This window comes from Coregonus lavaretus (genome assembly GCF_964263955.1).
Source record: "Coregonus lavaretus genome assembly, chromosome: 8".
In the NCBI taxonomy this organism is placed as follows: Eukaryota; Metazoa; Chordata; class Actinopteri; order Salmoniformes; family Salmonidae; genus Coregonus; species Coregonus lavaretus.
The window spans coordinates 16,633,341-16,651,062 of NC_139995.1; the positions used below are offsets into that span (position 1 = coordinate 16,633,341).

General features: G+C 46.4%; 1 protein-coding gene across 1 annotated transcript in view; it reads left to right on the forward strand.

Annotated features, from left to right (window-relative positions):
• LOC311134159 (inositol 1,4,5-trisphosphate-gated calcium channel ITPR1-like) overlaps positions 1 to 17,722 on the forward strand; it is a gene marked incomplete at its 5' end in the record, with an annotated part of 152,309 nt that overhangs the window by 75,643 nt on the left and 58,944 nt on the right. Inside the window, 3 exons of the mRNA XM_084167769.1 lie at positions 5,600 to 5,647; positions 6,258 to 6,393; positions 11,583 to 11,770. Coding sequence (XP_084023895.1) covers positions 5,600 to 5,647; positions 6,258 to 6,393; positions 11,583 to 11,770 — 372 coding nt within the window. The remainder of the gene's footprint in view (positions 1 to 5,599; positions 5,648 to 6,257; positions 6,394 to 11,582; positions 11,771 to 17,722) is intronic.

Consider the following 17,722-nt stretch of genomic DNA (forward strand, 5'->3'; position numbering starts at 1 on the left):
GGAAGAAGCCACTGCTCCAAAACCGCCATAAAAAAGCAACTGCACATGGGGACAAAGATCATACTTTATGGAGAAATGTCCTCTGGTCTGATGAAACAAAAATAGAACTGTTTGGCCATAATGACCATCGTTATGTTTGGAGGAAAAAGGGGTGCTTGCAAGCCGAAGAACACCATCCCAACCATGAAGCACGGAGGTGGCAGCATCATGCTGTGAGGGTGCTTTGCTGCAGGAGGGACTGGTGCACTTCACAAAATAGATGGCATCATGAGGAAGGTAGAGCACGGCGCTTGTAACGCCAAGGTAGTGGGTTCGATCCCCGGGACCACCCATACACAAAAATGTATGCACGCATGACTGTAAGTCGCTTTGGATAAAAGCGTCTGCTAAATGGCATATTATTATGAGGAAGGAAAATTATGTGGATATATTGAAGCAACATCTCAAGACATCAGTCAGGAAGTTAAAGCTTGGTTGCAAATGGGTCTACAAACCTGACTCAGTTACACCATGTCTGTCAGGAGGAATGGGCCAAAATTCACCCAACTTATTGTGGGAAGCTGGTGGAAGGCTACCTGAAACGTTTGATCCAAGTTAAACAATTTAAAGGCAATGCTACCAAATACTAATTGAGTATATGTAAACTTCTGACCAACTGGGAATGTTATGAAAGAAATAAAAGCTGAAATAAATCATTCTCTACTATTATTCTGACATTTCACATTCTTAAAATGAAGTGGTGATCCTAACTGACCTAAGATGGAATTTTTACTAGGATTAAATGTCAGGAATTGTGAAAAACATTGTTTAAATGTATTTGGCTATGTTGTATGTAAACTTCCGACTTCAACTGTATGTGTCTCTAATATGGTCATACATTTGGCAGGAGGTTAGGAAGTGTAGCTCAGTTTCCACCTCATTTTGTGGGCAGTGTGCACATAGCCTGTCTCTTGAGAGCCAGGTCTGCCTACGGTGGTCTTTCTCAATAGCAAGGCTATGCTCCCTGAGTCTGTACATAGTCAAAGCTTTCCTTAAGTTTGGGTCAGTCACAGTGGTCAGGTATTCTGCCACTGTGTACTCTCTGTTTAGGGCCAAATAGAATTCTAGTTTGCTCATTTTTTTTGTTAATTCTTTCCAATGTGTCAAGTAATTCTCTTTTTGTTTTCTCATGATTCGGTTGGGTCTAATTGTGTTGTTGTTGTTGTCCTGGGGCTCTGTGGGGTCTGTTTGTTTTTGTGAACAGAGCCCCAGGACCAGCTTACTTAGGGGACTGTTCTCCAAGTTCATCTCTCTGTAGGTGATGGCTTTGTTATGGAAGGTTTGGGAATCGCTTCATTTTAAGTGGTTATAGAATTGGATTTTCTGGATGTTGATAATTAGCAGGTATTGGCCTACTTCTGCTCTTCATGCATTATTTTGTGTTTTTCGTTGTACACTGAGGATATTTTTGCAGAATTCTGCATGCAGAGGCTCAATTTGGTGTTTGTCCCATTTTGAGAATTCTTGGTTGGTGAGTGGACCCCAGACCTCATAACCATAAAGGGCAATGGGTTCTATAACTGATTCAAGTATTTTTAGCCAGATCCTAATTGGTATGTCAAATGTTATGTTTCTTTTGATGGCATAGAAGGCCCTGTTCTCTCTCGTTCTCTCTCTCTCTCTCTCTCTCTCTCTCTCTCTCTCTCTCTCTCTCTCTCTCTCTCTCTCTCTCTCTCTCTCTCTCTCTCTCCATTCCTCCCTCTACTCCTCCTTCCCTCCCTCCATGTGGTATCCAGTGTTGGAAATCCCCAGCTGCTTCCCCTCCCAAAAACAATCCCTGACACTCCCTCCTAAAATGGGAGTGAACAGATAGACTGCTTCTTTGTTGCTTCAACGCCCCCTCCCCGTTATAGTGTCTGAAGAATGTACACACACACCCCACCCACACATCCGGCACGTGCATGGACCCAGGAGGGCCCTACTGTGGGATGCAGTGTCCCAGACCCCAGGCTGATCCAAAGCCCACACTTCCCCTCTGCGGCAGAAACAGCAGCAGCAGCAGCACTGAGCTGTCTGTCAGTTAGCCCTGTGTTAAGCCTGCTGCACTGCTCGGCATGCCAGCTCCTCTGTGGCGTCCCATCACTACAGGAGAGCTCTGCCATACAGTACAGTACTCTCCCTATTAATATGGGAAGCACAGGGTGCTGTAGGTCTGACCGTGTGTGTTGGTGTCGGTGTGTGTGCGTTTGTGTCGGGGGTGGGCGGGATAATGTAATAGGGTCAGCAGAAAGCAGAGATAATATGGCTTTAGGTTGCCGATATGTTGTGTGCTGACCTGTGGGAGGGGGAGGGTTATGCAATAGAGATTATTTCTATGCAGGAGAGAGCACGACAGTCTGTTTGTCTGCAGCATGTCTCTCTCTTGCTTCTTCGCCTCGCTGTGTGTGTCCGTGCCAGCAGATCTGTATCATCTCATTATCCCTGGCAAACTCTCTCTCTCCCTCTCTCTATTTATATCTCTCTACCAATCTTTTTCCTCCCTGTTAGTCTCTCCCTGTTCTCTCCTCTCATGGCCGTTCTGCATCCCACAGTGCTGGTGTCCTCTGCCTCAGCGTTTCCCTGCTTGTCCTCAGCTATACTCAGAGCTGCTGCAGTGTGAGTGAGGCAATTTCAGGGTACCCTGATTGTTTCTCTGATCCCCTCCAACAGGGGAAACTATAGGCATTTTTGCTGGCCATGCAGCTCTGTCCCAGGTTCCCTGCAGCCTGCCTTCGTCCTGCACGGTACTTGGGCTCCCGCCAGCTCTCAGGCAGCGGTTACGTAAGAGCTAGCAAATTTTTCCCCCCCTGAAATTCACTCTCCACTGATGTGTCCTTCAGAAGTAATTGGCAATAAAAGTGTGTCGAAGCTGTTTACTGAGAGACTGGCAGCGCCTCGTGTTGGGCGGCGCTGGGGCGGGCAAGGGAGTGGGGGAGGGCAGTGGAGCCAGGGTGGGGGGGAGGCACTGCACAGCCTGTTAACTGTTTCAGGCCTGCCACTGATGTAATGGTGTCAGACAAGAACAAAATAAATACATCATCTCTCTGTCCTCCCACCTTTATCCCCCTTTATCTCCTATGATTATCTTCCTCTGCTGTTGCTGGGGTGCCTATGACAGTCACTGTCACTAGGAGAGAGGCCAGGCAGGTTATATAATAAGGAGAAGGAAGGGGTGCTGTGATTCTGACTCCAGACCCATGAGGCACACCCTAAAATAAGTGCAGAGACAGGTGGAACCTCCATGGGGGAGTCGTCTCATCTTTCCACTGCTGAAATGTGGTGGTAACTTCCATAAAGATGACCTTATGTTTGGCCCTGTATCGCAGTGGAGTAGTGATTCACTATATAGTTGACGTCATACAGTCTGAGAAAACGTACAAGTGGAACCAATGTTGGCAGTCATGGGTCCAGCTGTGTCCAGGGCTGATGCCAGCAGTTCCATGGGAAAAGCATGGGTGACCCCAGCGTTCAGATCCCTGGGACACATGGAAGACAAATCAGGTCAGATAAGGCCCATAATGATTGTCATGCTCCACCACTGAAATGTTGACAGATAGGAAACCCACAGAAAAGTAATTTTATGATGTTGTGCCTTAATTGAATTAGACAAGTGAATCAGGGTTAAAACCTTTGAGCCTTGTTTGCATGCATCCTTTTTCCTGTGGAAATTGATGTTTTACGTAAACGGGCCAGATAAGGTGAGATTCTTGTCTAGTCTCACAATCACTCAGAGTCAGCGTGACTGCGTTACTGAGGCAGAGTCAACTCCACTGTGGTCTGTCTGTGTGTCTCTCTGCCATTTCACTTTGCACCATTTAAATGTATCACATCCGTCTGTCTGTCTCTCTTCCTAAAGGTCATTTTTAACAAGGTGTTCAGGCAAGTGTTTCATTTCAGCAGAAAATAAAATGTCTCTCTTTTCTTTTGGGGCATTTTGCCAAACATTGAGTATGAGCAACATCAAACAAGTCAGTGTCAGCTGAGGTTTTTTAATGTATTCATACATTTTTGTTTTTATTTGCATGTATTATTAGGCACTGTATCACTAATAGGCCTACTTGTAGTAGTCTGGTTTGTCCCTTGAAACTCCTTAGTCCTTCATTTTAGGACCTGCAATTTCTAATCTGCTCACATGAACAACTAAACAGTCAATTCATTGTCCTATGTCAAGGTGTTCATTTTGCTATGTAAGCAACTGTGAGAAAGCATGGGCAACCCCATGAAGGCATGTGAACACAGAGAGCGTATAATAGTGATGTTTGATTATATAACACAGACAAATGCTCCAACAGCATAGAGACTTCAGATAAGGGTGTGTTTGTTGTCCCCTTTCTTCTCCGTGGCTGGCTTTGAGTCATGCACTTTTATTGCTGTCGGGCACATGACGGGCCAACCGATCAACTGTAACCAGCCAGACATACAAGGAGGTCCTTGGTGAAGCGGGCATGGCCTTGCATTGATCTGTTTGCACTGTGAGGCAAGTGACCTGAGAGCTGCCTGAGGTTAATTTGCCCACTGACTGTGGTCTAACCCAGACCTTGACTAACCAGACCTTTTATCTATCTATCTATCTATCCAATCAGCTGGCCCCTCTGCCGGCTGAGCCTGAAGTCCCCGCTGCAGATGTGAGTTCAACACCCATATTGGCCTAGGCCTCATCACTCTAATATGGGTTGTTGTAAAATATAGATCAACTGAGTCATCCATCCTCCCCACTCATCTAGATGGAAAGTCAAATCCTTCCCCACGTCTTCCCCTTATCAGGGCCCACTCACCAAAACACAATGTTTCCCACTGTGGATTTTTAATTATGATGTGAACCGACCCATGTTTGTCCCGTTTCCCTCCCTCCATTCATCCCTCTGTAGGTTTTTGAGTGAAGTCCAGTTTCCTGACCTTCTTTCTGCTGGGTTTTGGAACAGTGTGCTGGGTGTTTTTACATGGCAGATGGGAACATGGGTTTACACTGTGTCAGTAGCGGTAGAAGCACACTGCACTGACTCCATTATGCCATCTAGAAAGGGCTGGGTTTTTCTCATGGTTTGAGTTGCGTTTTTTGCCCCTTGCAGCCGGTTGCTCCCTTATGTAATTAACATGGTTTCATTTGTGCTGCAACTGCAAAGTAACAAGGGTGTCACTCTGAGCCATACAGTTTTTCAGTTGAAATAACCCAATATCAAAGGTGTGAGCAGCAAAGTTTAAGCCTTGTTTTAAAATTGTTAACATAAAAGTTTAAAATGAGAAGTGATTATGAGATGGTAAAGTTAATGGGAGGGTTTTAAATAAATTGCCTTTTATTTCTGGCAGCAAGCCACCTTGTTATTGCATTTTTTCAGACTTCTCTAACAGGTGCTTAAAACTTTATTTTCACTAAGCCTTGCATGATTCAGTTGCTACCCCACATCCACCCCAACACACCACCCACCTTCCTATGTTAACTGCATGATGTCATTTGGCTCAGTTCCCTGCATGTAATGAAAGTGACTGATGTGCACAGTATTAACACCCCTCTTTTTTTTTCTCCCTAATTTACTTTTTAAAATGTCTTTGATTTACTTCTGCTAACTCACCTCACCCTCAGGAGCTTGATCCCAACCAGCCCCAGAAGCAACTGGAGGACCAGAGAAGGGTAGGTACAGTCAAGTACGGTCTGATCCCGTCCGTTCCGGTGTCCGCCACCCTGCTCTCTCTGGCCCACCACGGCTGGCTGTCCTGATGCACTGATGCACCACTCTGCCCTGCAGCCATTCTGTTTCCACAGCATGCCCACCTACTCACAGAGTTATCTCCCTACTAACTAACTGGCCACTGGGTGTGGGTGTCAATGGGTTTCAGGAGGAATATAGGGAAATTATATGTACTGTATATGAGTTGATCCATTCAGAGGCTCATGCAATACTGCAGTTTGGATGAATGATGGTGCAACAGTGTAAATATCTAGGTAACAGGAGGTTGGGCTGTAGTACACCCAAGGGAGGGTCCAGGTATGAGGCCTCTAAGCATCTGGGTGCTGTGAGATATGAGTTATGAGAGGGGTCAGTTCTTTGGGCTAGTGGATGTCCTTTGAACAGGCCCGCTCAGCAGGGCGATGGAGGGAGACTGTCTTTTGAGACTCACTGTATGAGGTGCCAGGCCCAATCAGAGTTGAGGTATTCTAAGCTGATAACACTGATGTTGGGAGTCCTTATCTCATGATGATGATGTAGGCTCCATCCTCTGACATCACCTCTCTCCAATAGGGTGAAGCTCTGAGGCAGATTCTGGTGAATCGTTACTATGGGAACATCAAGCCTGGGGCCAGAAGAGACAGTGTGACGACGTTCAGCAATGGTCCTGTCCCCCCTGGAACAGAAGGGAAACCTCGAGCAGGTACCTGTCTGTCTCTGTATCTCTGTCTCTCTGTATACGTTTGTCTGGACTGGCTGAGTATCTCAATACCTCAAAGTTTCAAATTAGGGTGATGAGTCATGGTTGGTCTCTTCTCCATGCCTGGAAGGAATGAGTTCCTTCCTGTTCACGCTCCTGCCTCAAATCAAATCAAATGTAATTTGTTGCATGCTTTGTAAACAACAAGTGTAGACTAACAGTGAAATGCTTACTTACGTGCCCTTCCCAACAATGCAGAGAGACATTTTGAAAAATTATAGAAAAAAATAATAAAACACAAGGAATAAATACACAATGAGTAATGATAACGTGGCTATATACACGGGGTACCAGTACCAAGTCTATGTGCAGGGGTACGAGGTTATTGAGGTAGATATGTACATATAGGTAGGGGTAAAGTGACTAGGCAACAGGATAGATAATAAACACTAGCAGCAGCATATGTGATGAGTCAAAAGAGTTAGTGCAAACAGGGTCAATACAGATAGTCCGGGTAGGTATTTGGTTTACTATTTAGCAGTCTTATGGCTTGGGAGTAGAAGCTGTTCAGGGTCCTGTTGATTCCAGCCTTGGTGCATCGGTACCACTTGCCGTGCGGTAGAGAGGACAGTCTATGACTTGGGTGGCTGGAGTCTTTGACAATTTTTATGGCCTTCCTCTGACACCACCTGGTATAGAGGTCCTGGATGGCACAGAGCCATGGTACGCACCTTGCGGTCGAATGCCAAGCAGTTGCTATACCAAGTGAGCCAGTCAAGATGCTCTCATTGGTGCAGCTGTATACCTTTTTGAGGATCTGAGGGCTCATGCCAAAGGCGTTGTCGTGCCTTCTTCACGACTGTGTTGTTGTGTGTGGACCATTTTATTTCCTTAGTGATGTGGACACCAAGGAACTTGAAGCTCTCGACCCGCTCCACTACAGCCCCGTCGATGTGGATGGGGGCGTGCTCGGCCCTCCGTTTCCTGTAGTCCCCGATCAGCTCCTTTGTCTTGCTGACATTGAGGGAGAGGTTGTTGTCCAGGCACAACACTGCCAGTTCACTGACCTCCTCCTTATAGGCTGTCTCATAGTCGTCGGTGCTCAGGCCGACCACTGTTGTGTCGTCATCAAATTGAATGACGGTGTTGGAGTCGTGCATGGCCACGTAGTTGTGGTTGAACAAGGATTATAGGAGAGGACTAAGCACGCAACCCTGAGGGGCCCCCTTGTTGAGGGTCAGCGTGGCGGATGTGTTGTTGCCTACCCTCACAACCTGGGGATGGCCCGTCAGGAAGTCCAGGATCCAGTTGCAGAGGGAGGAGTTCAATCCCAGGGTCATGAGCTTAGTGATGAGCTTGGAGGGCACTATGGTATTGAACGCTGAGCTGTAGTCGATGAACAACATTCTTATATAGGTGTTCCTCTTGTCCAGGTGGGAGAGGGCAGTGTGGAGTGCAATAGAGATTACGTAATCTGTGGATCTGTTGGGGCGATATGCGAATTGGAGTGAGTCCAGGGTGTCTGGGATGATGGTGTTGATGTGAGCCATGTCCAGCCTTTCAAAGCATTTCATGGCTACAGATGTGAGTGCTACGGGGTGATAGTCATTTAGATAGGTTACATTGGCATTCTTGGGCACAGAGACTATAGTAGTCTGCTTGAGACATATAGGTATTACAGACTGGTCAGGGAGAGGATGAAAATGTCAGTGAAGACACTTGCCAGCTGGTCAGTGTATGCTCTGAGTACGAGAACTGGTAATCCATCTGGCCCCCGTGGCCTTGTTAATGTTAACCTGTTTAAAGGTCTTACTCACATCGGCTATGGAGCGCGAGATCACACAGTCGTCCGGAACAGCTCGTGCTTTCATGCATGGTTCAGTGTTGCTTGCCTTGAAGCGAGCATAGAAGGCATTTAGCTCATCTGGTAGGCTGGCGTCACTTGGCAGTTCGCGGCTGTGTTTCCCTTTGTAATCCATGATAGTTTGCAGGCCCTGCCACATCCGATGAGCGTTATAGCCAGCGTAGTAGGATTCAATCTTAGTCCTGTATTTATGCTTTGCCTGTTTGACTACTCGTTGGAGGTCATAGTGGGATTTCTTAAAAGCGTCCGGATTAGTGTCCCGCTTCTTGAAAGCGGCAGCTTTAGCTCAGTGCGAATGTTGCCTTGTAATCCATGGCTTCTGTCGATGCACTTATTAATGAAGCCGGGGTGACTGATGTGTTAAACTCCTCAATGTTATCGGATGTATCCCAGACAATTCCAGTCTTTGCTAGCGAAACAGTCCAGTAGCTTAGCATCCACTTCAAAGGACCACTTCTGTATTTAGCGCGTCACTGGTATTTCCTGTTTGAGATTTTGCTTGTAAGCAGGAATCAGGAGTATAGTGTTGTGGTCAGATTTTCCAAAGGAAGCCTCGTGTGCATTTCTGTGTGTAGAGTAAAGGTTATCTAAAATGTTGTCGCCTCTAGTTGCACAGGTGACATGCTGGTAAAATGAGGTAAAACCAATTTCAGTTTCCCTTCTTTAAAATCACCGGCCACGAGAAGTGCTGCCTCATTTTCTTGTTAGCTTATGGCCCTATACAGCCCGTTGAGTGTGGTCTTAGTGCCAGCATCAGTTTGTGGTGGTAAATAGACATCTACAAAAAATAGGCATTCTAACTCAAGTGAGCAAAAACTCGAGACTTCCCTAACATTAGAGATTGCGCACCAGCTGTTGTTAACAAAGAGGAACACCCCTCCCCCCTCATCTTACCCGTGGCTGCCGACGGTCTGCCGACGGTCTTGACTATGTATGGAAAAGTCAGAGATATGTATTTTATCCATGTTCTTGTTCAGCCACGACTCCGTGAAACATAGAATATTACAGTTCTACAGGTCCCGTTGATAGGATAGTCTCGAACGGAGCTCGTCCAGGTTTTTTTCTAGTGACTGAAAACAGAACGGAGGGTAGATGCGGTTTATTTGCATGCCAACGTAGTCTAGTCAGGATGCCAGCTCATCTGCCTCTTTTGCGCAGTTGCTTCTTCTTTCGAGTCCCGGGGATTAGGGCCTGGTCCGGAGTAATCAGAACGTCCAGAGCTGCCGACTCGTTGACCGCTGTTCTGATCTCCAGAAGTTGTTTTCAGTCATAGGAAATGATGGCGGAGACATGTACAAAAAAAGTTCAGATCAGCGTAAAAAACACACCCAAAATAGGTCAGGAGCCCGTAAAACGGCTGCTATCAACTGCAGTGCCATCTTAATTATGCCTGCCTGCCCCTGTCCTCCATTAAGCCTTTAGACCCGGGCTCTGTCCCTCAGCATACGAACTCTCTCCTCTGGCTGAGCCGGGCCGTGCTGTTGCCAGGTTACCAGAGAGACGGGCTCTAGATTAGAATGGCCTGTGGAGTGTGGACACCTGCTCCCACATCCAGAGAGTGGCCCTCTGGGTAACATTATCACACATCTGCTTCCTCGTGTGGCTGGAGCAGGCATCATGACTGGATGAGGCTAGCTCGTTTTAGCTAGGAAATACAGCTATTTTCAAGAGACTGAATGATCATCACTATAGTTTTGGCATCCCAATTTTGGTTTAGTTTTCCATCAAGATTCATCTCATTAAATGATATAATAAGCAAATGTTGCAATGAATCAATGAACAGGAAAGAGACAGATGGATCTCTTCAATCTGCCCATCTGACAATCCTCTTGATGTATGTACATTGTAAAGTATTTTGTTTGTAATGTCTTTTTTGTTATGTGTCGGACCCCAGTAAGACTAGCTGTCGCCATTGGCATCAGCTAATGATCCTAATAAATAAAAATAAAAATTATCTTGAGTGGTGGAATAGTCGTTTTACTCTCATTTAGAGTGACAGGTTATCCTGTATACTGTGTCCTTCCTCCTTGTTCAGGCTCTTGATGGCTCTCTCCCTGTCCCTCTCTCCCTGTCCCTCTCTCCCTGTCCCTCTCTCCCTGTCTCTCTCTCCCTGTCCCTCTCTCCCTGTCTCTCTCTCCCTGTCCCTCTCTCCCTGTCTCTCTCTCCCTGTCCTTCTCTCCCTGTCTCTCTCTCCCTGTCCCTCTCTCCCTGTCCCTCTCTCCCTGTCCCTCTCTCCCTGTCTCTCTCTTTCCCTGTCTCTCTCTCCCTGTCCCTTTCTCCCTGTCCCTCTCTCCCTGTCCCTCTCTCCCTGTCCCTCTCTCCCTGTCTCTCTCTCCCTGTCTCTCTCTCCCTGTCCCTCTCTCCCTGTCCCTCTCTCCCTGTCTCTCTCTCCCTGTCTCTCTCTCCCTGTCCCTCTCTCCCTGCCTCTCTCTCACTGTCTCTCTCTCCCTGTCCCTCTCTCCCTGTCCCTCTCTCCCTGTCCCTCTCTCCCTGTCTCTCTCTCCCTGTCTCTCTCTCCCTGTCTCTCTCTCCCTGTCCCTCTCTCCCTGTCTCTCTCTCCCTGTCCCTCTCTCCCTGTCTCTCTCTCCCTGTCCCTCTCTCCCTGTCCCTCTCTCCCTGTCCCTCTCTCCCTGTCCCTCTCTCCCTGTCTCTCTCTCCCTGTCCCTCTCTCCCTGTCCCTTTCTCCCTGTCTCTCTCTCCCTATCTCTCTCTCCCTGCCTCTCTCTCCCTGCCTCTCTCTCCCTGCCTCTCTCTCCCTGCCTCTCTCTCCCTGTCTCGTTCTCCCTGTCCCGTTCTCCCTGTCTCTCTCTCCCTGTCCCTCTCTCCCTGTCCCTCTCTCCCTGTCCCGTTCTCCCTGTCACTTTCTCCCTGTCCCTCTCTCCCTGTCCCTCTTTCCCTGCCTCTCTCTCCCTGTCTCTCTCTTTCCCTGTCCCTTTCTCCCTGTCTCTCTCTCCCTGTCTCTCTCTCCCTGTCCCTCTCTCCCTGTCCCTCTCTCCCTGTCCCTATCTCCCTGTCCCTCTCTCCCTGTCCCTCTCTCCCTGTCCCTCTCTCCCTGTCCCTTTCTCCCTGTCTCTCTCTCCCTGTCCCTCTCTCCCTGTCCCTCTCTCCCTGTCCCTCTCTCCCTGTCCCTCTCTCCCTGTCCCTCTCTCCCTGTATCTCTCTCCCCGTCCCACTCTCCCCGTCCCACTCTCCCCATCCCACTCCTCCTGTCCCTCTTTCCCTGTCCCTCTCTCCCTCTCCCTGTCCCTTTCTCCTTGACCCTCTCTTTCTTCCTGACTCCTTGTCCCCCTCTGCTTGTCCCTCTCTTTCTGCCTCTCTCTCTGTCCCTCCCCAGTGGTGAGTTCAGGGGCGGCCGCGGCCCAAGGGGAGCTGACCCTGCATGAGGTCCAGTGCCGCCTGGATAAAGAAGGCGCATCCGACCTGGTAATCGACCTCATCATGAATGCCACCAGCGATCGTATCTTCCAGGAGAGCATCCTATTGGCCATCGCCCTGCTGGAAGGCGGTAACACGGTCATCCAGGTGAGAATGAACCTGTGCCAGCTGCGTAATGTAATATGAATAGAACATGCTAGAGAGGCGGTAGAGGGAAAGAGACTAGGCCCAGAGGAGGAGAGCAGGAAGTGGAGGCAGAGCTGGAACGAATGGTCTGTCTGCTCGGAGAGGTCCAGGCTCTGGGTAGCTCCCTAATGTGTCACCACAGAGTTTATAAACCCAGAGGCGCAACTTCGCAAGACTTCCATGAACGCTTGCAAAACAGGGTTTGGGGTTTGAGAAGTCAATGAGAAAAGTGAAAGATTCTTTAGTTGTTACTTTTTTCTAAATCTGAAGGCACAACCTAGATTAGTGCCAATGTTTTAAGTAGTTGACCATGTTATTATTACAACCTTGTGAAAGTGACAAACTGACACGTTTTAATTTTTGTCAAAAATAACTTTACATTAAAGGAGTGCCTTTGATTTGACAGCCTGCACATGCTCAGTCCGGCACGAGTCAACCGTTAGTCCTGATAACGTGTTTCTATGCAGGAGCTTAGCTAGCCAACTTCGCAATGGCATCACCTACAAGTGTGATCGAGATTTGTATTGGAGAAGTAGTTTTAGCCTATCTTCATACTGTACTGTCTTTGGTGTCACCACCTCCCCTCCTCTCAGCCAGTCAGCCAGGGGTTGCTACAGCAACACAGCCCTTCACTTCTCTAACCTCACAGCAAGATTGAGAGAGGAACAGGGGATGGTGGGGGGAGGAGGTGCTGCTGATTTGTAGGCCAATTACATTTCCCTGCTTTCCGCCCACGTTTGTGTGTGTGTGGGCTTGTATTTGCATAGTGGTTCTACCTGATTAGCGCTGGCTTGGCTTCCCACAGCACAGGCAATGTACTCAAAGGCACTCGCATGACTCCTGTTACATAATCACAGCATGTCCCTGGCTTATTAATACACAGGGCCTCAAAACATTCGGACTTGGCTTTAAACTGGGTCGCACTGTGCTGTCAGAACAAGGGAAGTGGAGCAGCCATGGGAGCCCCAATGTTGCAGACAGAGCAGACACCTGTAGAACAGCCATTCCCTAGGTAGTATTCCTCCATCCCACTGGCTACACTCACATAGATCCACATATTACAAGCATGCACACCCAGGGCAGGTGTTTTTATGTAGATCTATGGAGTGATAGAACGCCGGTGAGTTACTTGCCTTTCTCTTGTGCTAAGAGCAGTCAGCAGTGTGTGCCATGGGTGTATCTTCCTTTTGGCTTTGTGGCAATGCGTCCTTTTGAAGTTTGGGTTAATGTTTGCAAAGTCATCTGTGTCGTGTGTGTTTGGTGGTTGCTAACCCCATGCGAGAGTGTTAATTCTGAAGAGTTTCTCACTGCAGTGTGGGCGAGAGTTGAGCAGGGGAATTACTGCAATTACTCAGTGTGATACTTCTGTCGTAAGGGAATCAATCGCTGGTCCTCCTGCCTGCCTTTTTTTGTAGGTAAAGCGTATTAGTTTATAGAACAATTTTGTTGGAACTTATTTCCTCCCACTCTTAAACACCATTATGCTTTCCTGCACTCCCACTTGGGCCTTGGAAAAGCCCTCCCTTCAGGAAAGAATTGCAGGTAGCTGCCAGGGTAAGCGATTGGCAGGATAGTTTTATTTGGGGGGGGGGGGGGTTCTGTCATTGTAGTCAAGGAGCCTGCTCAACTTCAAACACTGCGTCTTGTTTCATAATGCCAGTTTGTTTTTTCCTTCTCGTTTTGCAGGGGACAAGTGAGCTTTGTTGCGGGGTCACATATGGTGCTGAGTCAATCTAAAACATATCAGCAGACGCATCACATTTCTGCCTCTTGCATAATGCTGGGCCCGCTGCCCCTCTTCTTGGACAGAAGGGCTCTTGTTGTCCAAATGAAAAGCAGGACAAAAACATGCCACAGATTTATCCATGCAGTTTGTTTGTTTGTTTGTTTTTGTGGTAATCTGGGGCCGTCACCAGGCCAACGGGATTTGCTTCGGGAAAGAGGGAGGGAGGGAAGGAGGGAGGGGTCGTATGAAGGGCCAAAGTGAAGGCAGCGTTGGGAGCTGAGCTGTAGCACTGAGCTGTGTGTGGCAGCCATGATGGGGAAAAGGGGAATTGTTTTAGTGAACATAAAGAGAAGTGGGCCAGGTCCTCTGCAGCCCTCTCCTCTGCATGCTTCCCCCGTCTGGGGACATTAACTCTCTTAACATGCCCACTGATTATATTCTCACCATACTAATGAAAGACTTTCCAATGAAGGCTCCTGCTTGAACATTACTCAGATTTCTGACAAGATGGCTGTCACTGACACGGCTTGTGTAATTGGGATTCATTCCCAGCTGTAATTATGGCTTTCATTGTTTGTAATCCATTTGACTCCCCTTTTAGAAATGTTGTGGGTAGTCAGTCACACCATTTTGTGAACATTAAACATGTTCTGTGAGATGGTGTTTGAACACATTGATGCCGTTCTCAAGCTTTCTCCTGGGATATCAAATCAAACATGGAAGAAGTGTCATAAGAAAGTCAGATTCCTGTTTTTGCAGGTCTCCAGATATAAGAGGACCCCACTTTTGTTTTATTACCCAGGCAGGCTAAGGCTGTAACATTGAGCCAACCAATGCCCAGGAGTAATAAAACAAAGGCTGTATGTTGGCTCTTGGTTGTCATCTGTATGGAGATACCCATCACTTATGGCTACTCCAGTCCAGAGCCTTATAGTCCTAATGTAAGTCTCTGCTCCATTACTGATCCAGGTCTCTCTTGAAAAATAGATGTTTATCTCAAAGAGACTAACCTGGTTAAATAAAGGTTAAAAAAATAAAAAAGTAGCCATCCAAATAGGTCAGACAGTAGTGACTAGTGCCAATTAGATTACAAAGCTGCTTGCTCTGTCTGGAAAGCTTTCTGGCCCATGCTGATGCTCACACTATTGGCTACTACAACACTGGCAGTGGGCAGAACAGCCTGCAGGCTATGGTGAGGTCATTGTAATGTTTCAAGGGATAACTTCATTCCTTCTCTGTAGAACCTGAAATTAGGTAATTGTTCAGTATTTGACTCTTTTTAATTTAGCCTGAATTGTTTGTCCTTTGCATGATGGAACATTGCCTTGAACAAGCTTCCTGGTTCACTATCAGATATTATCAGTGCTCAAACACCAAACCGCTTATGTTCTATTTTCATCTTCGTCTTGTGTGAGTGATATAAAAAAAATAAACTTCTTAGAAAATCCATCCCTTCAAGCCCGGAGCTTCTAGAGAAAAGTGTCAATATAAATGTCAGAGGGAGACAGGAGGCTGGAAACTGACATCTCATTTTGAGTCAGTCTGTCAGAGCCACATACTGTAAATGCTCTGCTTACAGGCTAGGAGGAGGGAGGAGTGAAGGGTCATTTTGTTTACTATACATGGGCATGCTACCAGATGGTTGAACTAATTGACAAATGGATGTGTGAACTCATTTCTGGACTGTATTCTGAGGATGTGTTTGGTTGCCTGTAATTAGAAGAACAATTATACAGTGTAATGATTGAACTTCCTTCTGACTGGCCTATCATTTCACAGAGCTGTCAGGTCACTCTGCGCACCTGTCTACTAAGCCTATCTCTGACAGAGCACGCAACACTGTTAACCTCTACGGGACCGGTGTCCCGTATACGGGACGGTTGAGCTAACATGCGCTAATGTGATTAGCATGACTGTTGTAAGTAACAGCAAACTTTTCAGGACATAGACATGTCATGTTAGACTTCAGTGCGGCTTTTGACATTATCGATCATAGTCTGCTGCTGGAAAAACATATGTATTATGGCTTTACACCCCCTGCTATAATGTGGATAAAGAGTTACTTGTCTAACAGAACACAGAGTGTGTTCTTTAATGGAAGCCTCTCAAACATAATCCAGGTAGAATCAGGAATTCCCCAGGGCAGCTGTCTAGGCCCCTTGCTTTTTTCCATCTTTACTAACGACATGCCACTGGCTTTGAGTAAAGCCAGTGTGTCTATGTATGCGGATGACTCAACACTATACACATCAGCTACTACAGCAACTGAAATAACTGCAACACTTAACAAAGAGTTGCAGTTAGTTTCGGAATGGGTGGAAAGGAATAAGTTAGTCCTGAATATTTCCAAACTAAAAGCATTGTATTTGGGTCAAATCATTCACTAAACCCTAAACCTCAACTACAACTGCAAGTTGAGGTGACTAAACTGCTTGGAGTAACCCTGGATTGTAGACTGTCATGGTCAAAGCATATTGATACAACAGTAGCTAAGATGGGGAGAAGTATGTCCATAATTAAGCGCTGCTCTTCCTTCTTAACAGCACTATCAACAAGGCAGGTCCTACAGGCCCTAGTTTTGTCGCACCTGGACTACTGTTCAGTCGTGTGGTCAGGTGCCACAAAGAGGGACTTGGGAAAATTGCAGTTGGCTCAGAACAGGGCAGCACGGCTAGCCCTTAAAAGTACACGGAGAGCTAACATTGATGACATGTATGTCAGTCTCTCCTGGCTCAGAGTGGAAGAGAGATTGACTTCATCACTGCTTGTTTTTGTGAGAGGTGTCGACAAGCTGAATGAACCGAGCTATCTGTTTGGAATACTGGCACACAGCTCAGACACCCATGCATACCCCACAAGACATGCCACCAGAGGTCTCTTCACAGTCCCCAAGTCCAGAACGGACTATTGGAGGCGCACAGTACTACATAGAGCCATGACTACATGGAACTCTATTCCACATCAGGTAACTGATGCAAGCAGTAGAATCAGATTTAAAAAACTGGTAAAAATACACCTTGTGGAACAGCGGGGACTGTGAAGAGACACACACACAGGCACATACACACATACATATATATACACTCACTCTACACACACGTACACATGGATGTTGTATTGTAAATATGTGAAAGTGGAGTAGTGGCCTTAGGGAACACACTAAATGTATTGGGTAAAGTGTTATGAAATATAATGTCATGTAATTTTTTTAATTGTATATAACTGCCTTAATGTTGCAGGACCCCAGGAAGAGTAGCTGCTGCATTGGCAGCAGCTAATGGGGATCCTTAATAAATACAAATACAAATGTCTTATATGGGCAGAAAGCTTAAATTCTTGTTAATCTAACTGCACTGTCCAATTTACAGTAGCTATTACAGTGAAAAAATACCATGCTATTGTTTGAGGAGAGTGCACAACAACAAAAAACGTATCACGGCAACTGGTTTGATACATTCACCTCTGAAGGTAAATAATGTACTTACATTCAGTAATCTTGCTCTGATTTGTCATCCTAAGGGTCCCAGAGATAAAATGTAACGTCTTTTTTTTTTATAAAACCATTTTTATATTCAAATGTAGGAACTGGGTTCTACAGTTTGAACCCTTGCGGTCTCTGTCTCCACACCCACCCCGCCCGGCCATCTAGATGTGTGAAAGTTAGTGCGTAAGCTAATGATCCATCATGTATGACATTCCTGGTAGTGTGTAAACTTACATTTTGTATTACCATATCATGTTTGTATGTTCTCTATAGTTATGTACATGAAAATGTATCAATTGACCAATTTGGCACATTTGGGCAGACTTGATACAAAATGGTACAGTATTGCAATGCTTCACTGGATCAATCTTAACCTTTGCACACACACGGCTGCCATCTAGTGGCCAGAATCTAAATTGCGCCTAAACTGCAATATTATATTGTGGCCTTTCTCTTGCATTTCAAAGATGATAGAACAAAACAAAAAAATTGAAAACGCATGTTTTATTGTTTGTATTATCTTTTACCAGATCTAATGTGTTATATTCTCCTACATTAATTTCACATTCCCTCAAACGTCAAAGTGTTTCCTTTCAAATGGTATCAATAATATGCATATCCTTGCTTCAGGTCCTGAGCTACAGGCAGTTAGATTTGGGGATGTCATTTTAGGCGGAAATTGGAAAAAAATGGTCAGATCCTT